Source organism: Seriola lalandi, unplaced genomic scaffold (genome assembly GCF_002814215.2).
Source record: "Seriola lalandi dorsalis isolate HSWRI2012SDOR001 ecotype SW California unplaced genomic scaffold, Sedor1 jcf7180002054676, whole genome shotgun sequence".
NCBI lineage: Eukaryota > Metazoa > Chordata > Actinopteri > Carangiformes > Carangidae > Seriola > Seriola lalandi.
In genome coordinates, this window is record NW_019525229.1 from 748,998 (window position 1) to 762,758 (window position 13,761).

Genomic DNA, 13,761 nt, shown 5'->3' on the forward strand with positions numbered 1-13,761 from the left:
AAAAACCCCCCCCCCCCCACACACACACACACACACACACACGCACACAAGAAAAAATAAATTGGAGGATATTTTTCATGTTGGAATATGAATTTCAACTAATCTTGCTGACATTCAAATGAGAATTGAGACTCATCTCACCAGCCTGTCTAAAAATAGAAATAAGCCAAGACAGGCGCACAATAACTGGCAGCTGTTTCCCCGGTGTTCCCTGCCAACCCAGTTGTAGAGTCTCTGCCTTTTTTTTATCCAATTTCTCCTCAAGTGTTCAGCACTAAACAGTTTCACTCATGTACACCTACAGCATTTATCACGTCTGTTCTAGCACAGGCTGATACCAATATGCAACTAAAGATTCCAGGAGGAAGTATGAATCTTCCTGAATTTAATCCAAGTCAGATATATATATACATATAAATATATATATTTCCAGAATTACGATCCAAAATAACAAGTGAATATAAGTGAAAGGAAATTGTGTAATTTCAAATGCTTGTCCTTTACTTAAATTGATGCAAAATGGACTCACCAGGATTAAGTATAACTATGCTAACTGTATAGGAACCTGCTTAACAGGATAACCTGAATCTGTCGACCCTCTGTGTATGGTTGTGGAATCTTTCACAATAAAAGCTGATCTCTTAAGGCTATCTCAGCAATCCTTTCTGTTTTCCATCAATTATTTCTCTGTGTTGTTTCTCCCTGCCTCTGTCTCTTGCCTCTAACACACATTAAATCTATAATTATTTCCATAAACACTCACATCTTTTACACTAACTGGGTCATAGTGCTTTCTGTGATACCCAGTGCCTTGATCTAAAGATCCTAACCTCTTTGCTTCTGTTTCTCCTTGCACTGTGTGTGTGTGTGTGTGTGTGTTTGTGTGTGTGTGAGTGTGTGTGTGTGTGTGTGTGTGTGGCCATGAGAATACTGGGTGGGGGGTTTCATACTGTATGCTACCATGAGGTAATTTCCTCAGGCTGTGAGAAAAACATTCACCACAACATGAAACGTTACTCATATGAGATTCATTTACATTATGTTGTTTTACATTATTTCATTGTTTTGCTCTGACCTCGGGTTTACTTTCATGTCTCCTGTATTTACAGCAAATTATATTATCAGAATACAAACATACATACATTATTTGTATGAATGATTTGAAAATTACTGAAAGGTTTAACATGAATAACAAAAATAAGTGTAAGATTCATATAAATGAGGCCAAAAACAACAAAGTTGTAAAGGTAAATAAAAGATGATGAAGCCTTAAGATTAATGTGACATTTCTGTCTTTCTCATCCAGACACATTCGCCAGCAAAGTCGCTGCCATCCAGGACCAGTATGCCGACGCCTCCATCGGCAACGTCACGGGCTCAAACGCCGTCAACGTCTTCCTGGGCATCGGAGTGGCATGGACCATCGCAGCCGTCGCTTGGCGCACCGAGGGCAAGCCGTTCAAGGTGGACCCGGGAAACCTGGCCTTCTCTGTCACCCTCTTCACCATCCTGGCCGTGGTTTGCGTGCTCACGCTGCTGTACCGGCGGCGGGCGACAGTGGCCGGCGGTGAGCTGGGCGGGCCGCGGACTTGCAAGATGATCACGTCGCTGATGTTCGTCTCGCTGTGGCTGGTTTACATCCTGCTGGCTTCACTGGAGGCCTACTGCCATTTACCACAGTTTTAAATGGAGAGGAGAAGGGAGGGAGAGAGACCCACTGCCAATATGAAGAGAGAGAGAGAGAGGGAATGAAGGAGGAAAGACAGACAGGGATGAGGAAAGATGGGAAGTTGAGATGGATTGATTGGGGCCAATTCTGATATTTTTTTATGAAATCAGAAGATCTTCAAATTTACTTTTTTACAAGCCCAAAATACAGACTTTTGTTTTCTTTCCTGAAAAGAGTTTCAACCATCATGAAACACTACAGCTCTCCAATGATGTCCGTGTCCCTCTGAATTAAGAATTACTTAAAACATTAATGACAAAAATTGCAATGCAGGTTTTAAAGAGCACTTTTGTGTAGTTGTTCATCCGCAGTGGGCAACTCTGTTTAATAGTTAAAAACAGAGTCATATTGTTCCAGTATTCTGCCAAAGCAGCAGGAGAGATGTCAGCCACTCAGCCGGGCTCTGAAGGGAAACATATAGGTGAGGAGGAAGGAGAAGGGTGGACGATAACAAGGAGGAAAGGGAAGCTGGAGGCAACAAAGCTAAAGAAAAGTCTGTGAAACATTATAATAGATATATAATAGAGATAATAGATAGAAGGAGATGAGGGGAAAAAGTAAAAGAATAGATGGACCCCCCCCCTCACTTTCTCTTGCTTCTTGTGTCACAGCTGTATCTCGTCACCGCAGGAACAGTGGACTCTCCCATCATACCTGTTGAACTCGATGTAGTGCTAACAGTGACTTATGACTTTTAACTTATCCTCTGCCAACTGTATTCAGACACACACACACACACACACACACACACACACACACACACACACACTTTGGGGCCCTCAGCTGATTCTTAACAGAGGACCACCCACCAACAGATGAAAACTGACAACCTGTTTTTTTTTCTTTATTCCTTCTCCTCTTGAATACACTGTGCAAAATAGTCTGTCCACCCAGCAACACACATACACACATACACACACACACACACACACACACACACACACACACACACACACACACACACACACACCTTTCTCTACAAACACTCTACAGACAGTACACACTCCTCTGTCCCTCCCTCTTGCCTTACTCTTACCTCCCCCTGTAGGAACTCTCTTAAAGTCGTGACAACGAAACAATGTATGAAACGCTCTTAAAGTTGTGATAATGAAACGCTGTAGTTGCCACCCACTTACCCTCTTTTTAATTGAGCCAATCACAAGCCCCTCCCCTTTTAACACTAATCAACAGCTTCATTTATCCCGTGAAGGAAATTTACCCTGCCCCCAACCCCCACCTCTCTTTTTTCTAAACTTTTCAATGGCGTCACGTGTTGATGTTGTTACCGTGCAATTGTAAAAAAAAAAAAAAAACTAAAAAAACAAAAAAGGCATAAACAGAGTCAGATGAAATAAGAATAAGGAGAAAGAAAGAAAGATCCAGATGTGACGTGACAGATCAAGATGTTGGATTATCACCTGGAAGAAATGGAGTCTGGAGAACCAGCGAGCGAGCAGTCTGCCTCGTAACAGCTGTTTCTCTTGTAGTGGAGAAGCATTGTGCACTACGCATTGTGAGGTACACTATTTGTCATTACATTACAGGGAAATGTGAACAACTTGAGCAAAGCAGGAAATGACATAACGCCAATAAACAAGACACAAGACGGACCAATCAGAATGAAGGATCTCACTAACAACGATTACTAAGATGGTGCCGACGGCGGTGCCGATGATGACAAATCAAACTATGACCATACCCAGTGTTTCTAATTGTACATGATAATATAAGAGACATTTATTGATGTGTGTGCAAAAACACTGATATTTCATTTATTTACGTTAAGTCCCTCCCTTTGTGAGGAAAACCCCGGAGGAAGACGAGAAAGATTCACACGCCCCTTTTTCTCAGTTCAAAAAGACATTTGAATGAACTCCATCGCAACAGCTGTAAGATGGTGAACATAAAACCAGAGATGACTCACAGACAGAAAGAGGAGTCGAACGCTCTGAGGGAAACGTACGGCAGCTCCGAAATATCACATGACTGTTCTGCAGCAGTTGTAACGTTGGGACATTTCTTTGTACAAAAAAAAAACACCAGTCTCTGTTATCCAAAGATAGAAGAATATTGTCACAAATCACTTCACGGGTAGAGAACCATTCATTTTCAGTGTGCAGTTTTACCTTGCGGGCATTATACACGTCCCACAAGCTGCCAGCTGTACTTCAAAAAACAGGCAAATTTAAATTCACAGTACGGCTAGATGTGCTCGACCATAGGTATTTTTAATGGGTGTGAGTCTGTATCAGATGTGTTTGTTTTTGTGTAAGATTTGCTGATTCAGGCATAGTGTGTGTGTGAAGGTAAAAGTAAGATATCAAACTAGCTTGAAATGAGAATATCATGCCACATATCATGATTGTCTATCTGAGAAAGTGTCAAAGCCCAGATTTGCATTATGTTTGTGTTAATACCCCTGCCCTGCCCAGGGGTTAGACTGACGCCGGACAGCAGGGACGGCATATGGCTTGTCAGTGCAGATTATTATTAAATGTATTGTTAACAACAGCAAAGGAAGAAAAACTCTGCAGAGAGCGAGCGGTTTTTCCTCTCAACTGCCCACGATGCTGAGTGGAAACGTCAAGGAAAATCGAGAAAAAGAGAAAAGAGAAAACAATAATTGAGCTTATTGTTGTATCGCTGTTCACTAAGAGAATAAGGAGACTGAAAACAACAATTTACCGTCCTACCCACTGTTTTCAGCCCAATGTAAACGCAGGCTTTACTAAGCCAGATCAGTCGACTGATGCAGCTCTGCCCAAGTCAACACTTATACAGATAGAGGAAAAGTGGGCGATGTGGAGCGTAGGACCATTGATCCATTGGGGTAAAAATGCCTGTATGCATTAACCCCCCTTCCCTCAAATGTGACATTTTAAATGCCACACCAGTTCCCCTCACTTTCTGACAGCTGTAAAGGAAAGGAGAAAGTGAAATAATCCAAACTTTCTTTGTAGAAAATCAGTGAAAGCTTCTGTTATTTCTTTGAACAGCTGTTTTCCAGCAAGGCTCAGCCCAGCTTCACTGATGGAAGGAGTTTGGCCACCTGCCATGATGCTCTTGCCCTGTTTCAAAGGAATATTTCTTGGCTGCAAATATTTAACAATGCTGTCTAGAAATTAGACACGATGGCATGCCCTGAGTTTCCACCTCAGAGAAGAGCGGGGCTGGAGCTCATGAGGGTACTACATCACGCCCGTCGCCTGCAGGGCCGTAGCCAGGATTTGAAAAATACTGAGGTCATGTCCAAGCCACACCGACACAAATCCACCCTCTTCAGAAACCTTTGGCCAGACGCCAAAAAGAAAGTTTGAGGAGTTGTTAATTTTGGGGACTTGTAAAGAGGAAGTATAATGTTGCTACGGTTTCAGTGAATCCGACCATAGCCATGTTTTTTTGTTTTTTTTTTGCCTATATTTGTTTACATTTTGGTAAATTACCACCATCAAAACTATGCCAAATTAGCTATCAATGGTCCCTGTATGCATTTCCCCCATGGAGGGGGGCAACTCTCACTGCATTACTTTCATACTGAAGAAAATGTAAAAATGTGATCATTTTCAGGCAAGATCTGGAGTTACAATAAGCATCCTTTCTCAGATTTCTAAGAGGATTTATGGACATGTATTCACAATGGACATGGACATAATTACATCTTCAGAGAGTGAGAGTTGCATTGGATGCAAAAGTGTGTATATCATGTCTGTGTGATCAGATGTGATTGAGTTATGAGAGAAGAAAGAAGAATATTTGACACAAATTGCAATCCTAAAAAAATGCACAGGACATGGCCTCAGTTTCCTCAGTGGTTGCTACGGCATTGGATGCTGACACGCTAGAATCCACATCATCCAGCTGAATCAGTCTGACTCACCACCCAGATCCTGTCATTGTCTCTGCTTCTTTAGTCATTTCTGTAGTATGCAGCATCTTTAAATGCAGGAGCGAAGCCGACGTGACAGAGGTCATCAGCCACTTGGCAGTTTTGACATGACTCGTACGTTGGCATGGCTCCTGGCCCACTGAGACACCAGGACGCATGCCGGGCCAAACTCTTTTTCTCAATGACTTAAGCCTCTGTAACGGTTGGCAGTTTAAGAATGAGTGGGCAGGATAATAGTGCTGCTGACGCCACAGGAACACAACAATACTGGGACTGATTTAGAAATGTAGTCTTTTTAAAGGTTGATAAGCCTTGCTGGAGGACAGCTGAGTGTGTGTGTGTGTGTGTATTTGTGTGTACGTGTGTGTGTGTGTGTGTGTCCCTCTCTCTCTTTGTGCGTGTGCATGCTTTCTAAGTGAGTGAAGAAATGCAACCATATTTTTAATCTCTTGCCTGTTGCTTAGTGACCATCTATCTGCAAGCCGTTGTCTTCTTGACTGTTGCTGGTGTGTGTGAGACATTGTGTGTGTGTGTGTGTGTGTGTGTGTGTCATTCTATCTCTTGATGTTTCTCACTTTGTTTCTCTGCTTGCCCTTTCCTTTCTAGTGAATGTGACAGTATCTTTTCTCATTCATTTTCTTCTCTCTCTGCGGGTGAATTTCAACATGTTAATGATCATATCTTCATCTTTTCAGCATGTCTTTCTTTTACTTTATGCTCCTTGTGCCTCCCCATGTTGTGTTGCATGTGTATCCATTGTGTGCACATTTACATGCGTATTTGTGCCTTTGTGTCTGTGTGTATGTGCGTGTGTGTGTGTGCGTGCATGTGTCTGTTGGTGTTGTAATCTCCTTATAAGGGCTCGCCCTGTGTGTCCCTGGCTGAGTCCCATATGCTAGATTAATGAATTAAAATGCCAAAATGCCTGGAAATTGGATTCCCTCCTGTGTGTGTATGTTTGTGTGTGTGTGTGTGTGTGTGTGTGTGCATGTGCGTGCGCATCCACCCCTGTCAAATAAGATTAGATATATAATAGATCTGGCTGTCGGTTGAGACCGGGAATAGATGTTGGCACTTTCTTAGAGGAAGTGTGTGTATGTGTGTGTGTGTGTGTGTGTGTGTGTGTGTGTGTGTGTGTACAGTGTGTGAGCGTGTGTGTGTGTACAGTATGTGAGACACTGTCATTACTGTCTTATTGTCGTACACTACATTAAGGTTTCTTCTTCTAACTCCTCCTCTGATTGGCTGATGGCTAGATGCAGACACACTCACATACACACATAAGTGTTAATTTATGCACATGTACTGTACATGCAGAAGACTGATATAAAAGTCAGTTAAGTAAACACACAAACACACAAGCACATACATTAGGCATTTTTTTGAATATCTACAGTCTGTAACTGAAAGACGTGTGAGAAAATGTGTTTTCCAGCAAGAAAATGACCGCAGTTACTACACTCTGTAAGTACATTGTTGCTCAGTCGCTTTGCTGTCATACGTGTGTGTGTGTGTCCGGGTGGAGATGGAAAGATTATTTGTAAAACTATTTGTTTTCAGGTAAACCTGGAGGCTGGCAGCAATGTTAATGCAAGTAGCTGTTGTCATATTGACATTATCCTTCTCACAACTTCCGTGTTTCTATGGTGTCGATTTTCTGACAACATACAGGAGTGAACTTGAACATGAATTCAAAGCTGTTTTGTCATGTCTTGATCACAGGTGTTCAGTGTTAAATACAAGGCAAGACATTATGAAATGAATAAATACATATAAAACATATAACCATGACATTGTGAAATAATCCAGTAATTGTGTAGGAATCAAATCTTTTTTTGAAATGTTTCTACATCCTGCATCTCTTCACTACAGAGATGAGAAGCCACTGGTTCTGGGTGTAATTTTACCCATTCAGAATCTTGCTGTTTAAAAATTTTCTTTAATGTTTTTTTCAGTGTTACTCAAGAAACACAGAACTGCTCTAGCTAATGTAAAAACCCTATTCATTTACCTTATGGTTTTAATATTCCAATGTCATTCTAGGATTATTTAACAATTTCATGGTATTAGTATTTAGTGTATATATTCATATTATTATTTATTTTATAATGTCTTATTTATTTCTAATATTTTTTCTAATATTCAACACTGGTTCTGCATAGATCCTCATCACATATTGAAGCCGCTCAGCAGAACATGAACACATTATAAGGCAGTTTCACCGGCTTCATCACACGGGGACGTTGTACGCTTTGGTCAATGTTTGGCTTGTTATATAAAGAATTTGGTTTCCGAAATACGTGTAATACTGGACAAATTCATAAAGAACAAGTATTTACATTTGTGCGCTTTACCACATCTCTTTGTGTGTGTGAGAGTGTGTTTGTTTTTTTTAAGCCCCCAGACCTGTTAACCAGCTCCTTTATATTGATCAGTGTGTTTCTTAATTCTCCTTCTCTCTCCATACAGAGCCACTCTGTTGCTCTCTACCTGACAAATATTTATATATTTTATCACTTTATTCTAATAATTTCATTCACATATCATACAGTCCTATTTATTAGGTCACAAAGTGCTTTTGATATAAATATCTAGTACTTTAACTTTTTTCCATTTATTTCATTATGGTTATATTATTGTACTTTTTGTTGCATTTGTTTTCATTGTTTGTTTTGTTTCTGTGATTTGTTCTGTAAAAAAAAAAAAGCCCTCAGAGAGTAGAACAGCAAATTAGTATAGTAACAAATTACAATGAGTGTGCTCTTATCCTTTTTAGTGTGTGTGTGTGTGTGTGTGTGTGTGTGTGCGCGCGCGCGCATCTCTTCATATCATTCCGTCCATGAGTGTGTCGATGCATGAATTAAACTCATTCTGAATACAGTGTTGATGTTGGAAATGTTGTAGTAAAGAGTAAAGTATTTTTAAAAGCTGAAAATGACATTGAAATGAAAAATGATATAGATGTTTACAAAGACCAAACTTTTCTTTTCTCTCTTTTTTTCTCAAAGATGAAATAAACTTGACTGGCAAATGCTCATGAGTGTGTTTGTGTCTTTTCTACTGATGGAGGTGAAGTCTTAACTCACTTAAGGTTGGGAATATTATTCTGAATTAAGATGCTAATTTCACTAATTGCTTTGTAGTTAGTATGTAATTATGGTTGAATTGAATTGATTAACCTGTTGGTACATCAGCGCTGGTTTATGTCTATATTTGCAAGCATCCCAGGAAAATGTTTGTACACTCAAGATCAAACATCAGTGCTGTACTTAGTGGACAACCCGCTCCAGCTGTCGAGCGGCAGCCACCCACAGAGATTGAGCTCAAATGAAGCAAACCGACTGCTACGTTTTTCAGCATGAAATTTCCTTTGTGTGTTACCCTTCATCTCAGCTCAGTGAGGAAACACTGTCCAGAAAAACAAAAAGTCATGCTAACAAGACTGTAACTGCAGAGCATAAATGCTTGATTTGCTAATTCAGACAGCTGAAGCCTCAAAGTAGCAGCCAGGTTACTGGCTCTGCAACAGCACTTAGCTAAATGCTAATGATAGTATGCTATCATTTGTTAATTAGCACTGAACACTTAAGTAGCTGAGGCTGATGGGAATGTTATTAGTTTTGCAAGTATTTGGTCATTAAACCAAAGTAGTGGACATGCTGATGGCGCTACAGGAAGAGTCACAGCATCACCGAAGTCAGTGGGATTCACCATAACAATCCATCCAATATTTGCTGGGATATTTCAGCCTGGAACAAACTGACCGAAAGACATTACCATCCCAACAGCCACACAAAATAGTACCTTCATCTTCATCCTGTCAGCTTTATCATATTACACTGCACTGTTATGAAAATGGCCGATCAGTTGCCAATTTAAAAGCTGTGTTGCAGCTCAATAAAGGATACAGGCCACACATAGATGATCACTTACTGGTTGATAATAAGCTTAATTAGATCTGCTTAAACGTTTGGAGGCATTTCCACTTCAAAGCCAACACCGCGAGAATGTATCAATATTGTGACACATCAAGGGGCCTGGATGTGAATCTCAGAAACAGAAATTAACTTTCCAGTCCTAAGGATGAACATGGTGATGTTGCTACCAGTGTAAATACCTGAATAAACAAGATAATGAGCAGAGACCAAGAAAGAGCAGAAAAGGCTGTTTGCCTAACAACACTTATTTTTATTCCCAGTGTGTGTGTTTGATTTCTGACAGGAGGAGAATTAAAGGGGAATTTTTTTGCACATAAATGTCAGTTGACCTTCACAGATGGAAAAAAAAAAAGTTATGTTATTTACTGTCTTCTGTGGCTCTTAAGTAAAGTTTCTAATGTCGGAGAACTCAACCCTGACTACTTTCATGAGCTTGGAAACTGCACATTTAAATCAGGAAGTCTGTGTTTCAAAGCAGTGACAAGGACTTTGGAAGACTTGGGGGCATTTACTAGGTGTGGAGGGTCAAACACAATGATGTTATTTGCTCAACCAATCCATACTAAGGAGTAAAAGTCTGCTCTGATTTTTTGATAAGAAATTGGCTGTATGACAGTAAATAGTAAATCGCTGGGGTGTCCCCCAATTTGCACTTTATTGAATAAATACATTTGAATGAATGACTTTACACTAAATGGCATAATTCTACATACTGTTAAGTAAAAATCAAAAGACAACCATGCAACAGTTGTGTCTTCTAATACAAGTCCCACAGGAGTTAAATCCTTACTTAAAACTATAAATTTCCCAGTCAAAATGAGAAGGACCTTTTAGAGTAACAAGTCACTGAAATGTACATTCAGTCTCTCACACCTTGTTCTGACCATGACAGATACTTACACTATAGTAAGTGTGCATTTACAGATTGTAATCTTCCAAACATTTGCCAATGTTCCCTTTCAGCCGGGGCCTGTTTTAATTTATGAGTGGTCACACCAAAGGGACTTCACCAGGCTGTATCAACTGAGTTTGGACAAATTTTACAGCTGTCCAAACCAGGGATTAGGTTGGATTTACAAGCATTTTCTCTCTGGTCAAACAGCAGTGAAAAGGTCAAATCTGCATCCCAAAGGGCTTGAATCATTTGGGTCTCTCTAAATCAAGCAAACAATGAAGCCATTGAATAGCTGAATGATCGAGATGGAAGAGGTTCTGACCTTACAATTAAAAGAACTACATTCATAACCATCTGTCTTTTTATTCAAAGCTTCATTAATCAATATTCTTACTATGTGTAATATGACAGCAGTCTTTATTAGTGACAAACATGCAGAGAATTATGTCCAAACTCTGGAGCTCCTCTCAGTTCAGAGTGTTTTAGCCTCTTTTAGCTCATTGTTTGGTTGGCTGTCCAGCCTTCGACGTTAATGTTTTGGTTTACTCTCACTGCTCATCAAGCTTTTTACCATCAAAAAGGCTCTAATAACCAATCTTACTGCTTGTTTACTGCTTATTACACTGCCCAAGTTAGTCAAAAAATCACTTTATACAAGTTTAAAGAAATAAATACCATCATTAAGTACTAAAAAATCAAAGCATGTGCTGTGCTTTCTATTAAATGCAATTATGCCACAGTATCACACAGCCCATATGAAATGCTTGGTAGGATGATTTCTGCATTTTTTTTACATTAATTTCAGTAAACTGACAAAACTGCCTCATAGTAAATTATCTCGACAACATTCATCACTGTCTTGTTTTTAGCTGTTATCTAACCTGGAACCATGAGAAACATATTTATAGCATTGGCCAGAGGGCAGTGGTTGTTGGATTTATGTTTTCATGCATAAAAACACACACAGACACATGGGACATTACCAGCACAAAGGTGTGTAAGTTCGCAGACGTGCTTCCATTATTTTGGGATGACAGAATTGTCCGTACCAATATTTGACTGAACTTGTACGCACTATGTTTGGAATGAAGTCATATTAGCTATATAACCCACTATGATGTTTCTATGCCTTACTATGACATATTTATGCCTTACTATAGTATGATCTTTTTATGCCTTACCATACCATGAAATTTTTATGCTTTGCTATGCTATGATGTTTTTATGCCTTACTATGAAACGATTTATTTATGGGGTGGCAAGGTGCTGCACTACTTAGAACCATCGCCTCAAAGCGAGAAAGTGGTGGGTTCGAATCCCGGGCCTGGGACCTTTGTGAGTAGAGTTTGGATGTTTGCCATGTGACTGCATGGGTTCTCTCCAGGTACTCTGGCTTTGGACTATAGTCCAAAAACATGCACATTAGGTTGAATGTCAAAGCTACCAGACTTTTTAATGTGTCACTATAATATGATGTTTTTTTATGTTTTTATGCCTTACTATATATACATGAGGTTTTTTTGCATTTTCATACCTTACTGTTCTATGCCGTAGTATACAATGTCGATTTTTGGCAATTTTATGACTTACTGTACTATGACGTTTTTTGGCATTTTTATGACTTAATGTATTCTTTTGTTCTATGCCTTACCATGGTATGATGTTTTTATGACTTTTTATGCATTAATATACTATGATGTTTTTTTGATGTTTTATGACCTACTATACTCTGTTAGTCTATGCCTTACAATAGTATAATGTTTTAATGATCTTTTTTTTTTTTTAGCATTTTTATGACTTACTATACTGTGTTGTTTGAGCCCTTGCCATACTATGACGTTTTTATGACTTTTTATGCTTTAATATACTGTGATGTTTTTTTTACGCTTTATGACTTATTATACTCCGACGTTTTTTGACATTTTTATGACCTACTATACTCTGTTAGTCTATGCCTTACAATAGTATAATGTTTTAATGACCTTTTATGCCTTAATATACTATGACGTTTTTTTTTTATGTTTTATGCCATACTATACTATGATGTTTTTTGGCATTTTTATGACTTACTGTACTCTGTTGTTTCATCCCTTGCCATACTATGACGTTTTTATGACCTTTTATGCATTAATATACTGTGATGTTTTTTTGACGTTTTATACCATAGTATACTATGACGTTTTTCGACATTTTTATGAATTACTATACTATGACGTTTTTTGGCATTTTTATGACTTAATGTACTCTGTTGTTCTATGCCTTACCATGGTATGATGTTTCTATGAGTTTTTATGCCATAATATAACATGATGTTTTTTTGACGTTTTATGTCATAGTATACTATGACGTTTTTTGACATTTTTATGACTTACTATACTCTGTTAGTCTATGCCTTACAATAGTATAATGCTTTAATGACCTTTTATGCCTTAATATACTATGATGTTTTTTTTTTATGTTTTATGCCATACTATACTATGATGTTTTTTGGCATTTTTATGACTTATTAAACAATGACGTTTTTCGGCATTATTATGACTTACTGTGCTATGTTGTTTTTTTGGCATTTTTATGACTTAATGGACTCTGTTGTTCCATGCCATACCATAGTATGATGTTTCTATGACCTTTAATGCTTTAATATGCTGTGATGTTTTTTTGACCTTTTATGCCATAGTTTATTATGGCGTTTTTTGGCATTTTCATGACTTAATATTTATGGCGTTTTTTGACATTTTTATGACTTACTATACTTTGTTATTCTATGCCTTACAGTAGTATGATGTTTTAATCACCTGTTATGCCTTAATATACTATGACGTTTTTTGGCATTTTTACGACTTAATGTACTCTGTTGTTCTATGCCTTACCATAGTATGATGTTTTAATCACCTTTTATGCCTTAATATACTATGATGTTTTTTTTATGTTTTATGCCATACTATACTATGACGTTTTTTTTAGCATTTTTATGACTTACTGTGCGATGTTGTTTCATCCCTTGCATTACTATGACGTTTTTATGACCTTTTATGCATTAATATACTGTGATGTTTTTTTGACAATTTATGCCATAGTATACTATGACGTTTTTCGGCATGTTTATGACTTACTATACTATGACGTTTTTTGGCATTTTTATGACTTAATGTACTCTGTTGTTCTATGCCTTACCATAGTATGATGTTTCTATGACCTTTTATGCATTAATATACTGTGATGTTCTTTTGACGTTTTATGCCATAGTATACTATGGCGTTTTTTGGCATTTTCATGACTTAATATTTATGGCGTTTTTTGATATTTTTATGAC

At 38.4% G+C, this 13,761-nt stretch overlaps 1 protein-coding gene across 2 annotated transcripts in view; it reads left to right on the top strand.

Annotated features, from left to right (window-relative positions):
- LOC111666429 (sodium/calcium exchanger 3-like) overlaps positions 1-8,650 on the top strand; it is a 99,752-nt gene extending 91,102 nt beyond the window's left edge. For both annotated transcript variants that reach the window (XM_023421764.2, XM_023421766.2), the window contains one exon: positions 1,307-8,650. In XM_023421764.2, the coding sequence (XP_023277532.1) occupies positions 1,307-1,686 (380 nt within the window). In that variant the 3' untranslated portion in view covers positions 1,687-8,650. The remainder of the gene's footprint in view (positions 1-1,306) is intronic.
- The last annotated feature ends 5,111 nt before the right edge of the window (positions 8,651-13,761 follow it).